Source organism: Felis catus, chromosome A1 (assembly GCF_018350175.1).
Source record: "Felis catus isolate Fca126 chromosome A1, F.catus_Fca126_mat1.0, whole genome shotgun sequence".
Classification (NCBI taxonomy): domain Eukaryota; kingdom Metazoa; phylum Chordata; class Mammalia; order Carnivora; family Felidae; genus Felis; species Felis catus.
The window spans coordinates 11,642,193-11,663,838 of record NC_058368.1 but is presented as its reverse complement, the minus strand read 5'-3'; the positions used below and the strand labels follow the sequence as shown (position 1 = coordinate 11,663,838).

The 21,646-nt window shown below is 42.2% G+C and overlaps 2 protein-coding genes across 7 annotated transcripts in view; both read left to right on the top strand.

The window, feature by feature from the left end:
- LOC101080934 (NEDD4 binding protein 2 like 2) overlaps window positions 1-8,018 on the top strand; it is a 74,119-nt gene extending 66,101 nt beyond the window's left edge. The window contains exons 7-10 of one of the 3 annotated variants that reach the window (XM_006927220.5): window positions 227-1,980; window positions 4,587-4,672; window positions 5,673-5,716; window positions 7,837-8,018. In XM_006927220.5, the coding sequence (XP_006927282.2) occupies window positions 227-1,980; window positions 4,587-4,672; window positions 5,673-5,696 (1,864 nt within the window). In that variant the 3' untranslated portion in view covers window positions 5,697-5,716; window positions 7,837-8,018. Of the gene's footprint in view, window positions 1-226; window positions 1,981-4,586; window positions 4,673-5,672; window positions 5,717-7,836 lie in introns of those variants that run through there. The other 2 variants (XM_019825150.3, XM_045051637.1) reach the window with 2 other exon arrangements.
- Window positions 8,019-13,443: 5,425 nt separating this feature from the next.
- N4BP2L1 (NEDD4 binding protein 2 like 1) overlaps window positions 13,444-21,646 on the top strand; it is a 34,015-nt gene continuing 25,812 nt past the window's right edge. For 2 of the 4 annotated variants that reach the window (XM_023250588.2, XM_045051751.1), the window contains exon 1: window positions 13,444-13,862. In XM_023250588.2, coding sequence (XP_023106356.2) covers window positions 13,684-13,862 — 179 coding nt within the window. In that variant the 5' untranslated portion in view covers window positions 13,444-13,683. The remainder of the gene's footprint in view (window positions 13,863-21,646) is intronic. The other 2 variants (XM_023250587.2, XM_023250585.2) reach the window with 2 other exon arrangements.

Genomic DNA, 21,646 nt, shown 5'->3' with positions numbered 1-21,646 from the left:
ACTGACTGAGCCACCCGGGCACCCCAAAGTGTACTCGTTTTTAACTTAGAGAAAGTATATCTCTTTTTAAAAGTAATTTAAAAATATACTACAAAGTACATTCACACTTTAGAATCTCTTGTCCTAATGATTTGTAACTTTTCACATTAAGAGTACAATGTTTTAGTTTCCTAGTGTTATACAAAAAAATTAAGTTATAAATGTCCTTAATTTTGTTATATTTCAGAGAAAGCGATTTGAAGAAAACTGGGCCCAGGTTCAGCAAAAACAAACAGAAGAGAAGCAGAAAAAGAAGTAAAAAGCAGAACAGTCATGGCAAAATCATGGGAGAAAACTCATTTGAAACCTTAAGTTATACACCAGGAGACCAGGACCCCTCTCAGAGTGCAGAGGAAGACTTGGAAGACACCAACAGAGAATCGGCGTGCACCTTCACTGGTGGACTGGGACATGAACTAAGAGGTTTAGTAAATAGCCACCAAGATGAAATATGGAGAAGCATACATCCTGAAGATGGTTTTCCAAATGTTATGTCTGCAGTTGAGCTGGACAATACACCAGAAAATTACCTCCCTAAAGAACACGATGATTTGTTTCCAAATATGTCATTGATGCCGCATGAAAACGCTGTTACTTGCCCGACAATGACTCAGAGTCTTTCCTGCATGGCAAGTGATGACTGGTCTGGCACGAATGTAGGAAAGCACACTGGAAGTAGGCATCCCACAGCGTCAGACGTCCAGGGTGGATCTGCGTCCATCCCATGCTCATTGATGCAGAAGAGAGAGAGGGTAGATAAAAGACTCCTGAATGAAACATTTCTGTGCAATCGATATGGATCCAGAACTTCAGATAAAAGTTTAAGAAAGGAACAAGGAGTAAATACAGCTAAAAACGATTATTGGGCTTTTTCTTCAAACAATTTTTCTGATGAAGAATTACAGCTGAGCTCTGAGAGGCAACCCTATTTTGGGAGCTGGCCTGAAGGACCTCATAAGTTTATATGTGAACAAAGACCAAAGAGAGAAAGATGGCAAAGGCTGGCCTCTCCGGACAGCAGGGGACAATTGATTAAGTTGATCTCCACTCCTGAAGGAACTTCAGGACCAGGAAGCAGTCCAGAAACACTGGTAGAGGAGAAGCTGTTGATAGAAAATGAAGATTTGTCACCTCCCACTGAGAATATAGATTCAATCATAGAAACAGAAACAAATGTCTTTAGAAGCTGCTTGCCTAACCTGCATATCCCAAAGAGTGACTTATGCTCAACAAAGAATAAGAAAAGGAGGGAGAAAAGGATTTTCAATTTGGCACCAAACTTTAACTTACTGGGACAGAGATATATCAGTGTGAAAGAAAGAGGGGAATGTGGCGTGATAACAGAAAGCCACGGACTAAAAATTATTTTGGAAGAAGAAAAAGATAGAATGTCAGAAATAAGCAATATAGAGAATAAGCAAAAACTTATGACCTTTGATCATCATCCATCATGGTTTTGCTTTGCTGTTTTCGAAGATCCTCCTTTAAATTTTGGTAGACAGTCTTATTCTCATTACCTGCCATTTAGTAGACTAAGGCGCTCTGTGTACTTTTATAAAAACCCTATTCCTTCTCTTGTGCTACAGTATACCTTCAGCTTTTGGATGGTATCTTTTACGAGCAAGAAACCATCTTTGACTTTCAAATCTCAGACAAGGGTAGATGACCAACTACATGACCTAGGGTTTAGTTCTTCAGAAATTTTAAGTAGCCAATCTGATACTTTGTACTCTTTTAGGGTCACTTCTGATCTTCACTTTTTAAATGAAAGTTTTGATGAAAAGCTGAAGACATGGGAAGAACCTAAGCCATTACAGTTCTTACAAACTGAAGATAACCAAGATTTGACGAGCACTGGCTTTGATTCCCTTGAACTACAATTATCACAAGGGTTTGCCTTTCAACTGGTAAAGCTTTTTGGATCCCCTGGAGTTCCAATGGGTAAATTGTGTTTACTTGCTACAAACAAAAAGTCCAATTTAATATATATGAGTAATTTTTTGAAATGTGTCTACCTTGCATTAGTGATTTCATGCAGTTAATTGATCTTGTGATGCTTTTCAGCAATGGAAGTAAAGGACCCATATCAAATGGTGCTTGACCTTCAGAGTCATGTGCCTGCCTCCACTTCCAGGAACCATAGTCTTAAATATCTTTGAGCACTTAGAATACTTGGATTCTCAGTATAAATAGATATTGAGAAGAACAAAGGATGAGACAGGCAAACAGTAATTATATAACAAATAGAGATGGGTTCCCCCCTCCTTTTGTAAAAAATCTATTTTATACATTTTCATTGTTTGGAGCATGATCCTTCCCTTTCTCCTCCATGGTATGGCTCATAGATATGAGAATAGTAAGGTGGGGGGACAGTGAAGATTAAATGATGAAAACATATCCTCTGAAATAAGTTGAGTTTAATTTTTAAAGACTGAGAAGGATACTGAAAAGAAGATTACAGAGTCTGACTGGTTGACTTGAAAAGTTCCTTCCAGCTGCTGTTGTTTTTGGAAATGAAAAATCCACTTGTGAATAAAACACATGAAAAATCCACTTGTGAATAAAACACATGAAATTTTAATATTCTAAGTAAAATTCTAAGTAAATCTCTTCTAAATAATAAATATATTTAAGATGCTAAATGTCTTAAACAGGGAATCTAACTCATATCCCAATTTTTCCTTATCTGTAAGTCAATTGCATGTGTTAAGCGATTTCATGGAGTTGAATGTGTCCCCTTCCTTGAGGACAGAAATTGTAAGAGCCAAGAAGTCAAAGCTCCAATCCCTGAAGTTCTCCTCTATCTTCCTGATACTTTTTCTTTTCTGCACCTACCAGCTGCCTGGGCCCTGCTCCTGGCTCACAGCTCATTCCAGAGTTGTTTACTTTGCTCTTAAACTTCTGCTGTTGTGAACAAAATTGGTGCCCAGAACCCAGACCCAAGATTGGCTAAGTCTCAGCGCGAGTGAGTCACAATTATTCACCTGCTCTTGAGGTTCTAGTGTTATGTTTATCATTTTTGTAACCTTTGTGAATAATCACATCTTAGCCGTTTGGTGCAGTATGCTATCTTTCTAGATGCACCAAAGAAACATACCAATTTTAAGATCAATTTAATTAATTTAGTTAATTTAATTAAAATTTAGGGAATTTTAAAAGATAAATGAAGTCATTTTAGTCATTTAAAAGGTCTTAGTCCTAGGTCCATATTCTAAAATTATATGCAACTATTTTTGTGTCACTTTGAACTGTTTTTTCTGAGAAAGTCTATAGATTTTGTCAGCTTCTGGAGCAAGGGAGGGGGACGTGGCAGCACTTGACTCAAAAAGATTAACAATCACTGCCTTAGATCAGCATCAGAAAGCATGAAGGCACTCGTGTGAAAAGATCCTAAACCTGCGCCTTTGAATGCACAATACCGTCATAATCAGCAATAATGATCAAGCATCCATTAATTAAGCTTTGGAAAGCTTTCTAGAGGAAATAGACCTCATTCATCAAATAGCTTACCTTCTAAATGGGGAGACAAGACTAACACAAAACAAAATTATTGCACATAGAAAATATAAATGACAAGCTTATGAATATTTTATGAGTGAGGTTAGCAGTGCTTAAGGGGATGTTGAAGAGCATATGGGGTTATGGTTTTGGGGGGATGACTTCAATGTGGAAGTGAATTATAAGCAGTGCTTATACAAATGTGGCTTAAAAGAAAAACAGAGGGAAAGAATTTCACGCTTGGATGTGGCGGGCGCTTAAAAAAGGCGAGGAGGAAACTGAGGGTGGAAATTGTCAGCTGATTTGTTTGGCCGGCTGGACAAGGGAAGCTCTGCTGTATCTGTGGCCAGTGGCCTTCTAAATAGGGCAGGGAACCCAAATGAATCCTAGCCTTAGGAGTTCTGTAGGCACAGCGGGATTAGATAGTAAAGCCACACAGGCCTGAAGAAATCAAACTATCTGTGTTGCCAGGCTTATATGAGTATAGAAAAAATATTTTGTGTGGTTTGGTATGGCTGATATGTATGTGTCAGTGTTTGGACTAATTTATGAGCATCGTAATTGTCTGTGAGGATTTTTTTTAAATTTATGAACATCATTAATTGTCTATGAGGATTTTTTCCCCCGACACTCTCATGTGGAAGGAAAAACTTGCAAGAAGACTAAACTTGCTATAGTTGTACTGTTCATACACGTCACAGGAAAGGATGACCTAAATTCTATGCCCTCTGCCAGTACCACTTGAAGCTATCATATATATATAATGTGTGTTACATATGTTATAATATTATGTATGTATTATTGATATATGTATTTATACTTAATGAGAATATGAACTATGATTCATATTGTTTTACAGGAGTCAGGATAGTGTTTACTAATAAAGACCTGAGACGCACTAACTCCTGCTCTAGCCATCAGTGAAGTATTTTCCAAACTGGGCTTTTACTATTATATCAGTCCAAATAATCATGTTTGCAGATCTTCACAGGTAGGGTAAAAATCTGTATGACACTACAGATGAAACTTGCTCCCTTTTATTTTCACAGAATCTTTGTTGCCTGATGACTGTGTGGTTTCCCTTGACTGGAAGACACTGAAGATGATCTATTTGCAGTGGAAAATATCAGTAGAGGTATATTTTTATGGCTTTCAAAGAAGACCTTCTCCAATTGGTTTCTTTAAAACAAAACACACACATGCACACACGCACACACACACACACACACACACACACAGAAAACCTGTTCATCAGATGTAATATGAAGGGCTATATCCCTTATATTAAATTAGAGAAAGAATACATGTGGATAGGTAGCTAATATATGCATGTTTTTTCAATAAGTCCCAAGATAAAGTTGCATTTAATTCCCTAATTTTGCTGTAAAGTAGACTGGTATAAGGGCCTATTGTGGATAACTGAGGTGCCCGTTTTAGGAGAGTTTTTTATTCTTCATTACATCTTTTCTCCTGTCTAGCCCTCAGTCTTACCCTGTTATGATAGAGTAACAGCTACAAATTAGATTCATATTTACTTGGCTTGGAAGCACCTCATTATTGGTGTTTTCTGTTGGTCTACAGTGAGAGACATAACTATTCTGATGGGCTGTAAATTTTCCAGGTAGCTGGAGGAGGACTGGTGGGGAAAGTTAGCAAGGTAATAGAAATTCTAGAAAAGGTAGCACACTATATAACATAATGGGGAGAGGGTTTACATTAGTTGATAGTGATTTAAATGTGCCTGGAGGCAATGCTAAGGGTATTATTTTGAGATAAATGGTAAAAACAGGGTTTAGTGAAACAAAATTATATATCACAGGATAGTAGGTATTTCTTAACTGTTCATAAAAGCACACCTGTGAGAAAAGTAGATTTGTTTGGTGTGCCCAGTTATAAAACCAAATACATTTTTCTAAACTTCTTATTTCTCTTCATTCCCCATGGAGAACTTACTGCTACCTAAACACACACACTCACACCCCCCCCCCCATACTTTAAACGTTAAAATGGACATTTGTGTTTATTAGGTTTATTTTGCTATTTTTAGACAGTTCCTACATGAGTTAAATGATGCAGTCTTAACCCCAATGCCAAATATTAATCATTATTATATGTATTTTAATTATAATTTCTAGAAAAGACAGAAGAAGATTGGTTAAAAATGAGAATTTCTGGAACCGTAAGTACAACTTATTCCAGAGACCTCAGTACAATCAGAAGGCAGTGGATGTTGACATTATTTGGTTATAATAGCTCCATGTACTGCAATTTGAAGAGTAAATATAAAAAAATGTAGTCTGTTACCATAGCAACCCTGTGTGCTAGTGCACATGTGATTTTCTATTTCCTTTAAATGTAGATCTTTTTGTGAAATACAACAAAGCTTAGATGGTTGTTACCAAATTTATTTGCCAACTTTATTGGTTAGAACATATTTTACAGCGTTCTGTTAACACACAGTTTATGAGGGATTACCACCCCCGTCCCTTTGCCCCAGATTGTTATGTGACGAGAGCTGGGAATTAGGGATATAGGTTATATTTAAATATTAGGAGATTCTCTAGGAAAGGAGGTAAAACATGGAGACAAACTCATGTTATATTTTAAACTTGACATCAAGCTGACATTAAAATAAATACATTGCACTTTTTTCAAAATGCCTAAATTATGAAATAAACACAGCTGCTATGATTTTAGTGTATATGTGTCTGCATTTGATAAGAATTGAATGCACTCTGCATTTACCCATATGTTTTCTTTCTTCATTTTAACTCGTATTTCTAAGAGGTTTCTGTTTCCATTCCTCTGCTAGAAATACACATATACTCGGTAAAAAATGTTTTTGTTTGTTTTAAAACTGGTTCTGCTGCAAGAAGAAGGAGAAGGACAAGAGGTTTGGGAGAAGAGTTTAGGGATTTGAAGGGGCCACCTGAAAACGTGGGATAAAAGTAGTCTGAGAAAGGATACGAGGCTATGAGGAATTCCAGAGAAAGGAGGTAAAGAAATTCACTTATTCATTTGACAAATATTGTGTTGCCTCAATTCTAACATTGTACTATATAGACAGAGGCTATAGCAGTGAAAACTGCCATGGCGTTTACGTTAGGACCAAGTTAGGAAGGGAGTGTTTTCCTTCCCCCCCACCCCCAGCACCTCCCTCCACATATGGCAGCCCCAGCGTGACACCACTGTAAGCAGCGTGTGACAAGAATGGACATATTTGGCTGTGGCCAACTTGGGGTCTTTTCTGTCAGCTAAATTTGGATGTTTTGTGTCAAGGACACTTCTTGGACCATCCTCTTCCATCTTTGTGCTAAACTGCCCTCTGGTCTCCTGCAGAGCAGTCACCCCTAATTATTAATTATTCATCTTTTCTTGTTGGGGAACTTGATGAGTGTTATGTCTATGTACAGGTTTTTTGTTGTTTTTTTTTTTTTTTTTACAATTCTAATGAGAACATGCCTCCCTGTTTTGTGTTTGGCATAATGTACTGATTAGTGGGCCTCAAGGGGTAGATAGAAATGTATAAGGAGGGAAGTTGCAGGTGAATGTGGTTGGCTTTGGCAACTTCAAGTCCCTGCCTATTTCAAAATTCTCTTCCTGCTGGTGGCTAGGGTGTTTAGTGTCACTCCTGTAAGGAGGTGGGGCAGGGTGCTGGAAGGAGAATGGGTTCCCATCCTGAAGCTATTGCTGACTGGCTGTGTAACCTTAAACAAATTATCCTCTCAGAGCCTCAATCTGTTCATGTGTAGAAGATAGATTTATAATAGCAACCTTCCATGGGAATATTAAATGAGGATTAAGCAAAATAATTGTGCAAAGTCCTTAACATAGTGCCTGAAAAATAATAGGCTCTTAGAAGGGTTAATTCCATTTCTTTAAATACCTCCTTGGGTTAGAGCATCATCTTTAAAATGTCCCAGGCAAAATAGAAATTGTGTTACCTAGGAGAGCAACACATTGACTTAATAAACGTGGTAACACATTTGCATGAATTAGTGTATTTATTATTAACTTTATAATGTAAATAGCTGGATCCTCAGGGAATGAGGCAGAGAACAGGTTTGGATTTAGAGACAGAAGGTTGGGCAGCGTGGGGGACACTGACTCTCCAACGAGACAGGACCAAGCAGGGTGTGGGGATTGTAGGGCCAGAGTAAAGGCCTAGATACCAGGGTAGTGGCTTATTTAAATATGGAAAGAGCCTGGGAAACTGACACCAGACTCTGTATATGTCACCATTTTCTCTAGACTTGTTTGGCTTGTGTTTTGTTTGTTTTTGTTTTTTTTTTTTTGTAGTTGAATTCTCCAGTCCTCCTCGTGCTGTTGAAGACCCTAATCATCAAGAAAGAGTGCCCAGTGCCCGCCCAAAGGATCATTTTCAACGATACACTCATTGGATACCAAAATTGGTTTGGATAATCTGTCCAACCATTCTTGATTAGTTATCTGAATAATAAAAAACTCAACAAAAGAGGTAACAACTTGAACTTTTTATTATCTAATTTTGAAGATATTTGCCCTATTTTAATTTGTTATATGGAAGAAAATAAGGCACAGAAAACTTTAGTAGTTTGTTTTGAAATTGCATCAGGATGGAAGGGTAGGCCTTATATCCAAGTATAGGTCCATGATTCCATTTCTCAAATTCTGAAATTGAAAAGGCTTTGAAAATCACAAGTTGTTTTTAGTTTGTTTTGTTTCTTATATGTTTGGCATTAGAACTAATTTGGCAGCAAAACTTGGCCCAAACAGGTTAATTTTACTCCTTATTTATCCTACCTAGTGTGACCGTTCATACATTTCATTGCTGAAATATGAATGTGTTTAATTACCACAGGGTAATTGCCATGGGGTGCTCAGTCCCCACTCAGAATGTGAGGTTATATATATACACATACATACATACTGTGTACCTTCAATAGGCAAACACGTGCTTTCTGAATTCTGAAACATATCTGACCTCAGAGGTGTTGGTTAGGGATCGTGGGTCTTGCACCATCTACAAAATTGCACCACCTTTCAAAATTCTGTTTTAGTTTACTTGTATTGACCAGTCTTCAAATAGGAAAATTCATATTTGAAGAACAGAAATGAGGGGGTGATTATGCAACAAGTAGGCATTTACCTAATCCCTCTATTTTCAGAAAGGGAGGATCTGTCTTATCTTACTTCCTACTCCACCCTATCTATACTGTCTGATCTTCTCCAGGGAATAAACCTCTGGGCTTCTCGAGGGGATGAGCAATTGCCTGACTCTGGATGTTTGTTTCCCAAGCAGACTTTCCACTGGCCTGCCTGTTAAAGCCCACTTCCAGCCCCAAATCTTCTAGTGCCTGAAATTTTAGGGGTTATGCAGGGTAAATTGTGTTGACTCATGGCTTTCTATAACTCAGGGGATTTCTGGGGGGGGGGGGGTTGGGTTTGTTTGTTTATTTGTTTTTGCCAAATTAACACTTGGTCTTTGCTTTCTAGTTTTCAAATTTTTGTTACTGTGATATTCTTTTTTCTTATAACTTATGCTTAAAAATAATAAACTAACTGCCCCCCCCCCGAAAAAAAACCTCTTACATTTTAGTGGGGTTTCAAGGAGGGAGTGGAAGTTAAATATTTGTGCTCCATCTTCCATAGTTATTAGGAATTAAGTGCTTTATGTAAAATAGCTGTGCTTTTTCTTACGCTTCTTTCATGCAGCTTTAGTTTATCTTTCTACTAGATGGTGGGTCTGTTCCAGACAGAAACCAGGGTTTTCAGTGTTTGCTTGAACTCCGTAAGAGTCTTGCTCTCAGAGCCACTGTGAAACTGGACTTGCCTTTGGCCCAGGATGGGATGATTTCAGGGAGGAGCTGACCAGCAACAGGGTCCAAGCCCAGGTAGCTACGGAGGGGATTCTGACATCTGGCAAACACTTGCTCTCTTAGAGGCCTTCACCAGCGGCATTTATGGATTTCTAATGAATACATTAGAATCCACACTGCCATGCCTTATCCAAGGGTATTGTTATGATTATTTTAACAATGAGAGGGGCGTCTGGGTGGCTCAGTTGGTTAAGTGTCCGACTTGAGCTCAAGTCCTGATCTTGAGTTTTGTGAGTTCAAGCCTCGTGTCAGGCTCTGTGCTGACAGCTCGGAGCCTGAAGCCTGCTTCAGATTCTGTATCTCCCTCTCTCTCTCTGCCCCTCCCCTACTCACATTCTGTCTCTCTCTTTCTCAAAAATAAATAAACATTAACAAAATTAACAAAAATATTTTAACAGTGAGTGTAGCATAAGTAGCGACCCGTTCTGAAACACCTTTATGCTATATTGGTACAAACCGGCTGACCATCTACCCAGCTTGTATTTGGGTTCCAGAATGTCCCTAGTTTTTCCCAGGCACTGTCTTTATTATCTTGCCCTAATTTCCAGAATGGAGCTTTAGAAAAATGGGCTGGGGCTACCCTTCTGCTCCCAGGCTTCCTCCTCAAAGCTTATAATCCTCAAGTGCCTTTGTGTACAGAGGCACATAGATGCTGTGGAAAAGATATGGTCCTCCCCTTGGGGGAGGGGTGTGGCACTGAAAAGAGTAACGGATGGAATGTGGGAGGCAGGGAGGCAGAAGCAGGTGGGGCACAGCCTTGTCCAGAGAACATTCTGCGTGGCGGGCCTCTCCCAGGCCACCAGAGTCCTGTGCATTTCCTCTGTCAGTTCAGCCAGGTGGAACACAGAGGCCACATGACTTCTCTTCCCTTGTCCCCCTGCCCCTAACTTCTAGCTTCCTTCCGCCTCCACGTGGCTTCTAGGGGAAGGAGAAGAGAAGAGCAGGGAGGGAGCAGTGTGAGAAGAGAGGAGGACGGTCCTACCTCTCACTGGTCAGATTATGCAGAAAGGTGACAGCAGGTGCAAGCTGGAGGCGGCAGAACAATCAGGAGTCCGCCGCAGAAACAGTTAAGCAGGCAAAGGTAGACGTCTTTCCTGTCCTGTCCATGCACACCACTTATATAACAAGAGGAATACACGTGGACATAAGACTAATGTATGTTTTTGAGTAAAAAAATTAGATAATTCTTGGTAGGGAAAGAAGAGACACAGGACTAGAGAGAGTTGCGAAAGCTACTGCCTACATGTTTGAAATGGCTCTACGGTGTTAAAGGGTCTTGGGAAGCTCCATCCTGGCTTCAGACTTTCTGCCATCTCGGCATCTCTGGGGTGGAAACCTGGGGCCGATTCATAATCAAGCATTCCAAATCCTGGGTTATTTGGAACCGTAGGTTTGAGGGTTAAGTTCCTGGTTTTCAGTAGCCCCTCTTGTGTACCTCCTCATTTTTCCATGTCTTTTAAACAGTGGCAATTAGAGAAACATTGGAATGTATCTTCATTTGCCGAAAATGACCTACAGTTTTCTTTACATCTGTCTTCGTAGTGGTTTCTGGTGCAGCAAAGTGGGACTGTGCTGGTCATCACGTAAGCGAGAAATGGAACGAAACCCCAGAGCTCAAGAGTTGGTTGGTTGAGATGAGGGCACTAAGGAGTGTTATCACAGGGGTCCTCTGACTTGGAGGGTAGCCCAGCTCTCTGGAGGCTGGCACCTAGATAGAACCAGGAAAGATTTGAATGCAGGCTAACAGCAAGCTGGCCCTCAGATCTGTCAGTATGTTTACTGACTGCTCCTTAGCTCACATTATCATCGTCACACCTGCCTGTGGAGAAAGTAGTTTAGGTCCACATTACAATTGTGGACCCATACATCTTCCGAATGTCAGGCTATGTTGTTAGATCTTGGGGTGGTAAGGGTGACATCGTTTCTATTTACGGTCTAGTGGGAGGAAACAGATACACAGACAATAGCTTTAAACGGTGGTTTTGAGGAATAAATCAGAGAGAACAGCCAGAACTTGTTGACTAGTTAAACGTGGGGTTTGAGGGAAAGGAAAAGTGTCTAGGGTCCCTTCCAGGTACTGCTGACCATTTTCTGCTCCTGAAGCTCTTTCTCCCTGCGCCTCCATACACCTCTCTCTACCTTGGAGTTCTGTCTGCTTGGCTGACCATTCTCTCACACTCTCCTTTGGCAGATGCCCTTCAGAGACACAATCCTCAAATGCTGGTGTCTCCTGGCCCCCCTCTTCAGCCGTCTGCTCTATTGTCTGTCTTCTTTTCATAGGGAAGGATTTCCAAAACTCTGTCTCTAGCTCAGACCTGTCTTCTGAACAGCACACTCGTATTTCCCAGCCTCTACTTGGTAGTTCCATCTGCCACAGACCCTGCAGATTCCTTGTGCCAAGACCTCTAGACCCCAAAGCTGTGTGTCCTCCTGTGCCCCCTCCCACGTTGCCTAGGGCCCCCCTCTGTAGAGGAACATAGAAGTGGATGGAGGTCTCATGTAGCACTAATAGAAGCACCCCAGCCACACATGTAATTTAAACTTTTCTGGTAGCCACATTAAAAAAGCAAAAAGAAACAAATGAAATCAACTTTAATAACATACTAACCCAATGCACCCAACATATTATCACTTCAACACATAATCAATATAAAAAATTACTGAGATATTTTACCTTTTTTTCATACTGCCCCTTCAAAATTCAGTGTGTATTTTAATCTCTATTTGTACTAGCTACATTTCAAGTGCTCAACAGCCCCATGTGGCTGGTGGTACTCGTTTTGGATAGTGCAAGTCTAGAACGAAAAGGGTAGTATTTGAGGCTGAGCAAAAACACTCTGGTAAGAAGTATGATAGAACACACAGAAGTAAGGGATATGTACATGAAAGCATCGCTATTTTTATGAGTCATGTGTGTTCTCTGTTCCTTATGGTTTTCCCCTAATATGTAAAGCAGCTTTTGAAATTCTCATGTTTCTCAGCAGTGTCAAGATCCTACCTCTGATTCTAGGAAGGGATTTTCAAGGAAGAGCAGCTCATCTCCCTTCCCCCACCGCTCCAGGGGAATCCCAAGGTTGGATTCTCAGCACAGAGCCCCTCCCTCTTGGGCCTTCCTTCCAAAGTTTCTTGTGAAATCTCTGGATTTTGTTTAAGAAGGAAGTTGCTTTTCTTCACAATTCCTTTTCAAAATTTTCATACCTTGGCTGCCAAAAGCAAAATGTATGTACTTTACAATAGTTATTACAGCCAAAGCCACCATACCTCCTGGATCTTTCCAGCATGGTATTTTTAATATTGTCTCTTTCAGTCCATGCGTCTTGAATTTTGGTTCAAAAAATAGGATCTCTCTGTCACACTCTTGAGTGTGAAATACTGGAGAGTGCTATGGTGATCAACCAACTGGCGCTCACCAGTTCCTGGAACTTAGAACTCAATTCTGGATACTTCTCTAGAAAGGATTTCCGTAGACTGCTCCTTTTCCCGGGGAGGCCATGTCTTTTCAGATGGAAGCAGAGCAATATGGTCTTTCCTTCCCGTGACCTGGGCAATATGGTCTTTCCTTCCAGTGAGCCCCAGTTTATGCTACTATTGATAGATCAATCTGAGTTTTAAGGGGTGCTTTTTCCAATGGAGAGACTTAAAGTTATGTTGAGGCAGCAAAGCTTTCTAAGAATGTTTTTTGGCAGGCTGATAAAGAAGGATTAAAAAAAAACACCCAAAAACGATAGAGGCCCGGGACAGTGGTATTAGCAGCTGGGACACTAGCCAGATATTGGTGCTCACAAATTGGGGAGGACAATGGACTTAACTATTCAAAATGCTGTTCACGTTCTGTAATCGTCAACTAAAATTATTTCACTTTCAAGGTCTAGGCCAGTCGGGGGTGGGGTGGAGGAGGGCTGTTGCAGAGAGCCCGACTTCCACGGCGGGCGGCCCGGGGGAAGTGTCCCAGTGTCCCAACAGGCAGGCCCTCCCGCCACTGGGCGAAAGGCACCGAGAGGCAAGGGAGGGAGTCCGAGAGCGGGACGGGGGGGTGGGGGGAGGTGGGTCGGGGAGAGCGCGTCACTCAGGTTTTCCTAGCTGCCAGTCTCCCAGCGTCCCCAGCTTTCCAGGTAGGGACGCCCCCTCCCACGCAGCGCGGTTCGGTCGGGTGGGAAGGAGGGGCTGGCCTCCGAGCGCCCGCCCCTCCATCTATCACATGGCCGGAGAGCCACAAAAACAACAGCTTTGGCCAAGACCGTGACTTCAGGAAAGGAAACCCGGGGCTCTCGCAGCCGGCCCCCACCCCATGGAGGAGAGTTTTCTTGAATCCTTTGGGAGGCTGAGCCTCCAGCAACAGCAGCAGCAGCAACCTCGGCCGCCGGCCCCGCCGCCCCCGCGTGGGACACCTCCGCGCCGCCACAGCTTTAGGAAACATCTCTACCTCCTGCGAGGCCTCCCGGGCTCGGGGAAAACTACACTGGCCAGGTAATGACATCGGCCTGGGCGCCGGCGCGCGGACCCCGGCCGAGCGAGCCCCTGCCCCGAGCCGCTCCGCCCCGTGCCCCCCCCACCCCGCGCCGCCGCCGCCGCCGCGCCCGCCCGGGGTCCTGGCCCCGGCCCCGGCCCGAGCCCGGCTGCGGGGGAGCCCGCGCCGTCCCCGGTGCCCGCCTGGCCGCGGGCCGGGAGAGGAGGGCGGCCCGTCCTGTTTGTTTCCATGCTGCGCTTTCCCGGGAGAACGGATTTCGGCACTGCGCCTTGCGCAAGCCCCAGATGGCACCGGCCCCTGCCCGGCCGCCGAGCCAGGCCCCGGGCCAGCCGGGCCGAGGGAGCCTTGGCCGCCCCCAGCCCGGGGTCGGGAGGCCCGCAGGGATTCTTCTTCAGGAACCCCGGTGGCGACTGCAGAGAAAACCGCGGGGCCGCCCGCTAGCGCGCAGGCACTCGCCACAGTGCGTCAACAGGCGTTTTAAACCCGAGCGGAGACGCGAGAGGGCCAGGGGGCGGGGGACCCAAGGCAGCAGTGGCCGCGGCCGGGGGGCGGGTGGGGGGGGGCGTGCGGCCCGCGTTGAAAATCTAGCGGATTAAGGCAGCGCTGCGTTTGCTTTGGCAGCTGCGAAGGCGCACAGGTGCAAGGGGGAGGGGGCCGGCGCGGCCGCGGCTGGCGGTCATTGACAGAGCCTCGTAATGGGCGCCCAAATTCGTTTACTCGCGAATTGCGTAAGCGGCCCTCCCCGTGCAGGTCAGCGCGAATTACGCGGGCTTGTTGCCTGCCGCCTCGGAGCTGGGCCCACCGCTACAGCCTCAGTTCCCACCACTCCCCGCCTTGCACTTGATGCTCCGGCAACGTTGAACTGTTTTCTCTCCTTGCTTTTGCTGACGCTGGCCCGCCTGCCTGGCTTGCCTTCCGCCTACCTTTGCCCGACTGATTCCACTAGCCCTTTAAGGCTCGGATCTGTTACCTTACCCAGCAGCTACCCCTCCCCACCAGTAGATGCTCTCTTCTGGGCTCCTTGGCTTCCTGTTTACACCTCTGTGACTGCGCTTGGTTTTACACATGGTTTTGTTTACCCTTCTTCAAGTTTCTTGACGCTAGGGGCAAAGGCAGAAGTCGTGCCTTGCCCTCAAAGAGCTTTCCATCTCATTAGAGAAAGAAGGCTAGCCATAGAACCATGGACCTGCTACAGGAGAATCAAGGTAGCATACTTTCAGGAGCTGATTTGGATGATACACAGATGATACAAAGATGGTGAGAGCAGGATCTGGGTCCACTGGGGTCAAGGAACTGTGACAGCCTTGGTGATGTGCTGCCAGCTTTAATCAGGATTCCTGGCTGATTTGTGGAGTAAAAGTCTTTAGCCAAACAATATTGCTACATTTTCACAGATTAAAGGATGGGTGACTTCCAAAGGGTCATTGGTGCCCTTTCCTACGACACACACATTTCAATAGACCTGCTGTCTGGTTATGGAGGTGGAGGGTGGAGAGTGGGGGAGGCTGCTTAGAACGCAGCAGAACTTGGATATTTCATGCTACAGTCATGGTGGGTACATCTGTTACAAACTAAGTATCTTCTGAATTCAAATCCCATTTAGTTTCACTTTGACTTTGCTGATCTGTGTCCTGTGGCACACTGAATGTCAAAGAAGGAAGTAAACATCTTTGGCCAGATTTTGTTTTTAACTACTCAGAAGGGAAGTGATAGGATGCGTTGGAAGGAAAGTGCATAGAATTGAATGTCGGAAGCCATGGGTTCTGGATCTTAGACTCCTCATCTGTAAAGTGAGTGGGTTGGCCTGGGTGGTCTTTAAGGTTCCTTCTGGCTCTAACATTCTACACTTTTAGGATTTTAATTCCTGGTTGACATTTGGCTAAGCAGAAGACACCGGATGAGAGACCAGCTTATTAAAGAACATCTCTCTAGGGACGACTGGCGTGAGCACTGGCCTGGGAGTCTGAAGATTGTGCCTTTAGATTCTCTTCATCACGAAAGCTGGTGACTTTCGGCAATCACCTAGCTTCTCGGGGACTCATTTTCCTTATGTGTGAATACTGAGAAGGGATTAGATGAGGTGATCTGTTGAAGACCCTTCTGGTTCTTAATTTCTAGTTGTCAGACTTAAGCACGGTTTAATGGCTAGGTAAAGAGCTCTGACCTTGGAGTCAATTTATGGCTTCCAGTCCAAGCTCTGCCACTCACTAGCTATGTATGATCTTTCCTCGGCTCCTCTGCACCTTGTTTCCTTCTCTGTTAAATAAGGATATCTGCTCTGTTCACTTCAGAAGACTCTTGCAGAGGTTAAATGTGTGTGAGAGAACTCGCTAAACTTTAACGTGCTATATACATTTTAAGAGGTATTAGTTGCTGCTTCAGACGTTGATCAGCTGAGATAAATCTTCAAGGTGTCACTTGGGAGAAGCCTGGCCCTGAAATGAAGCAGGCAGCTAGCTGGAAGTTGACTTTGTGAGTTCTCCCGCTTGGGACTTCTGGAGGCAGAGGAGCCTTGGCACTTTGGAGGGGGGGCGGTGCATTTACAAAGCAGTCTGGGGAGTAAGCAAGGAACCAGGCCACAGCTCAGCAAGAAGGGAGGCCTGCAGTAAGGACAGAGTGGTATGGTGGATGTCACAGGCCGTGGTCCTCAAGGACCTGCCTTCGCCTCTCTTCTGGGGCGTCGGGTGGGCGAGAGAAGGAAAATGGCAAATTGTTAAAAAGTACACATGTGTAGAAAGTAGTAAAACTGTAAGGCTCTCTTATGTATTGTTGGATTCTTGGAAATTCATATTTTCTTCTATGTATTTTCCAAATTTTCTATAATGAATATGTATTTTTTGAATCCGAAAAATAAAAATTTTAAAAATTGGAGGAGATCGTTTTTACAAATGTGGGTTCTTCTTTTTCTGCTGTTATTTCTCATTTGATTAAAGAAATAATAAAAGTTATTGAAATTAGGATATGTCTTGTCTTCCAAGTCACTGTTAGATTTTTATGCTTTTCAACCAATATGTTTTTATAGTTTGAAGGGGCTTGAATGTTGAAACCTTCTATTTAAATTCTTTGGACATATTTAAAAAACAGAGTTTTACCAGGTTTTAAAAAAATTTGAGTACAACAGAATACTAAAAACTTAGCATGCCCCCTAAATCTGTTTTATCACCTCTATTTCATGGAAAACAAAACAAAACACAAACCACAAACATTTCAAAAATAGTTTCTTACCATTGACCTGTAATTCCTACTTCCAGGAATTCATCCTAAGGTAGTAATTGGACAAGCTCATGAATATAGGGGAGTGTTCATCACAGAGTTTTTTATATGATAGAAAAAAAAAATGTGAGCCAACTTAAACATACAGAAATAGAGGATTAGCTTATAAGTCATGCAGTCATTAATGGGGACATAGATGTATTTGACATGCAAATATATTCATTCCCCCAATTAAGGTAAAAAGCCTAATAACAAAGCTGTCTATCAAAAATCCCATTTTCTGTTCAAAGAAAGAGGGTCTACATATACTCACATGAAATGTGTAAAAAGGTATCTGTTGGTGGTTGTTGACATTAGATAGTAGGATTATGGACTTTTCCTACCAGACTTACTTTCTCATTTTTCTATGACAAATATGTGTTACTTGTTAACCTTTTAAAGTTGAAAATAGTTTTGAGGAATGACTTGGCTAGATAGACTCAGGTTGTGTGACAAAACACTTACTAAATAACACAATAAATGTGTCATTTTCTATATGAAAAATCTTTCCTAGGTTTATTCTTAGTTGGAAATATAGTAGGAGACTTTTTTAATACACAAGATTGATTGTAATTACTTATTGTTATTAATTTTGTTATCAAGTAATTATTAAATATTTTGTTAATTATTAGCATATGAACTAGCATGCACAACTTGATTCTTTGACACCTCAGGTTCTTTTTCACTCAAATGGAGCTAATTAATAAGTTTTTTTGTTGGGGATTTAAGATACTATGGTAAACAGTGATCCTATAATTATATGTGTGAAAGCACTGTGGAATTCGTGGGCTACATAAATACTAACTCTTGTTAATTATTCACTAATCAACAATAATAGCAGTTGCTGCGTACTTAAAAGACTATTAGTACTTGCTCAATAAATAAGATTAAGAGAAGGAGCTCACAAAAGACTAACAGATGGAAAACAATAATCAATACACTACTGTGGGTAAGTGAGCTCTGATGGGGAAGAGCATTTTATATGCTTTTGGTGTTCAAGACCAGGTTGGTCACTGAGGATGGTTAGGAAGATAGGAAAACTATGGAAGAGATCGTCTCTGCCACGTGAGAATGGTTATTGAGCTGGCCTTGACGAGGGGGAGGATATGGCTGAACAAAGAAAAAGGATTAGCGACATGAATTGGGAGAGCTGGGTGTTCTAGGCTAGTGAGGAGGATGGCTTGACCGAGTGGGCGGTTCATATCTGTGAATGTGTTGGTTAGGTTAACACAGAGCCAGATCACCGGAAACATCAAAACCTGCACAAAGGAGTACCGAGTTGATAGAAGAAATAGGATTCCAGTCCCAAGACCCTTTCACTCTCAGCAGATGATCCAGAACTATCTGTTTCCACAGCTGCACTGAAAAACTCACCTGGATCTGCATCTATCCTTTCCTCTTACATCAATGAAAGCATCTGTGGACGATCTGTTTCCCTCTATGCTTTGCAGTGTGTGTGTGTGTGTGTGTGTGTGTGAAAATATCCCCCCTTTGGGGCCATTTTAACCATTTTTTAAGTGTGCAATTCAGTGGCATTAATTATATGATGTTGGGCAACCATCACCAGTATCTGTTTCAAGAAACTCTACCCATTAAGCAATAACCCCCCATCCCTGCTTCTCCTTAGCCCCTGGTAACCTCTGATCTGTTTTCTGTCGTTATGTATTTTACTACTCTAGATACCTCATGTAAGTGGAATCATAACAATATTTGTCTTTTTGTGTCTGGTTTATTTCATTTGGCTTAATGTTTTCAAGGTTCTTCTAGGTGGTAGCCTATATCAGAACCTCATTACTTTTTATGGCTGAATAATATTCCATTTCATGGATATACCACTAAATTGTCCATTTGAAAGGAAATGGCAAGAGTAAAGGGTGGTCTTTCCTTCTGTTTTTAGGCCTTATTTGAAAGGTGTTGCCAACCTTATGTCAGTTCCCTGGAATTTCTTTAAATCTTTACATTTCAGTCAAAGTCTAGGAACCATGCTCTAGTACACGTTGCATCTTTTGCCATGTTCCAGTTCCCTCTGGCAGTGTCACAAATGGTTTGCAACATGGATTCAGTCAGGCGCAAAGGATGTTTGCCGACAGCTATCTTTTCTTTTGTTCGTGTCTCTGGATAACATGAAATGTTCCACTAAGTGACATACCGTTTCATTATTTTTTGGCACTCAACTTTCCAAGGAAGCGAGAGGATGCTTTCCTGACGTGACACAATGATAAGACAGAGGCAAGGACGAAGGTATACTTTGCAAGCGGACACGGTGACGTGTGGGAAGCAGCGAGAAGGGATCAGTTAAGTTAGCCAACTGTAGTAGTGAGAGGTTGAAGCCCAAAGTATACTGTGCTCCACGGCCTACCCGGCCAGCAGGCTTGGGCCATGCATTTTTATTTATGGGGCCAGGGCTCTTATAAATAAAAGCAAGGTCAAAATAGAAAGTTTGCGGTATTCCAAGTCTGTGTATATGAAAATGAAGGATCAGGTAGGTGGACATATCAGATCTTTATTCACTGAAGTCTACTTGGAGAAACTACTAGTTTTTTTTTTACATTTTTAATGATTTTCCTAAGGTGGGTTTTAAGCTTCTCTGCTGAGCTCCTTCTGAGGGTCCTTACAACACCTCTCTCTGGAGGTTGGGATGAATAAGGACTATAAGGACTATAGGCTTATAGACTATAAGGACTATAAGGACTATGAATATGAATAAGGACTGTGCTTTAAATGTTTCACAGGGAGGAAGAATATACAGTGCGATATGTGTTTATAATTACTTGGTGGAAAGGCTGCCCAGCTATACAGGAGATTCTCCACCATCGTAGTCCTGGAGCCATTGGGAAAGTAGAAGAACACGCTGCTGAATTGGACCAAGATAATATTGCAGGTGTGGTTTATGACTAGAGAAGCAGTAGAAATAGAGGAAGAAATGAAAGGGGAAGAATGTGTTCATAGGAAGATCTCAGACATGCACAAGATGTTCCCTTAACCTAATCCAAGCCTAAGACACTGAGAAGTTAGACATCTTGATCAGGGTCACAGGGATGACTTCCTATTTCTAGTGCAGAGCTTTTACTTCTGCACCAAAGGAAGAGGCCACTGGGAGTGACCTCGTGAAAGACTAATGAAGTTGGTTTTGAATTTGTTGTTTAATTAAAAAACGCTTACGTGGTCTATTAAAGGGGCTAAGTTTACCTGGATGAACTCTTAGAGTAAGAAAGTCACCTTTTATTATTTGTCATTATTGATGATATATTTCTTTGGCTATAAAAAATACCAGGGAATTAATTTTCTTTATTAATGTGGTACCACTGGGACAATGGGAGGGGATGATTTAGATTTTTTAATAAGTACTCATATTTATCCTGATTATGGTATGTTGGAGAGAGATGTAGTCAATATCCAACCCCCGAGGGTCTGAAGCCCCTTCCTCATCTACTCACAGGATAAAACATTTGTAATTCAATCTAGTGACTTAGTTCCCTCTTGGCATTTCAGTGAACTCTTCTCTATTTAATGGCACCATTCTAGGCCCATTCAGACTCTGGAGGAACCCAATAAGGAATTGTTTGTTTTCACTCCAAATTATCTAAAGAGACCTAGGCTCTATGGATTGAGGACATTGTACAATAAGGAAAAACTGACCTAATTTCTGATTGTTCCTTCATAAGGATCTCTATGGCATCATGTGTATGACTTGGGGAGAAGGCTATCTGGTTTTATCAAGGTAAGAGCCGGGAAAAGAGAAGGGAGAAAGGAAAGAAAGTATACATTTATTGAGTGCTAACTGTGTGCTTGGCAGTTTATAGACGCTGGCTTATTGGATCTTTACAATAACCCTACGATATGGTTGATTTCATTTTATAAGCGAGGAAATTAGAATCAGAGAATCATGCACTTGGTCCTGAGATTCCAGATTTTGTAATACACAAAGTGGTCTTACCTACTAGGGATGTTCATGAACAAACACACATACATCTGCTTTTTATAGTTACTAGGGAATCCTGTTGAGGCATGATTGTATAGCGAGGATATTTCAATGTTCTTTTTCACATTTTTTAAGGATATTTTAAGAGAGGCTTTCTCTGCTCTCGAAAGTAGCACCTCTCCAGCATTCTTTGCCCTGTACTTTGACTTCCTTTTCTCCCTTACGGTAGCACCCCCTGACATATGGTTACTTATTATCTTTTTATTTTACTAGAAGGTAGCTTTGTGAGACGTGTTGTGAGCTCCTTGATATCAGGAAATATTTTTTCTTCAGCTTCTGAGAGAAGGTCTGGCACCTAGTAGGCCTACGTCACTAAATATTTGATGGATTTGTCAGTGCCAGAAGCTTCCTAACAGTTGCCAGCTCAGTTGTCAGCATGGGACTCGAGTAAAGCACAAAAGTGAAAAGGAGATTATTCACACAAAGAGAGGTGTAAAAGAATGAATGGGCTGTGGAGAATAGATGAGAGAAACAAAGCGTAGGTACAGCCATCTGCTCCAAAGTCCTCTTCCATCGGTACACAAGAAAATCCTTCCTGTGTTTTACACG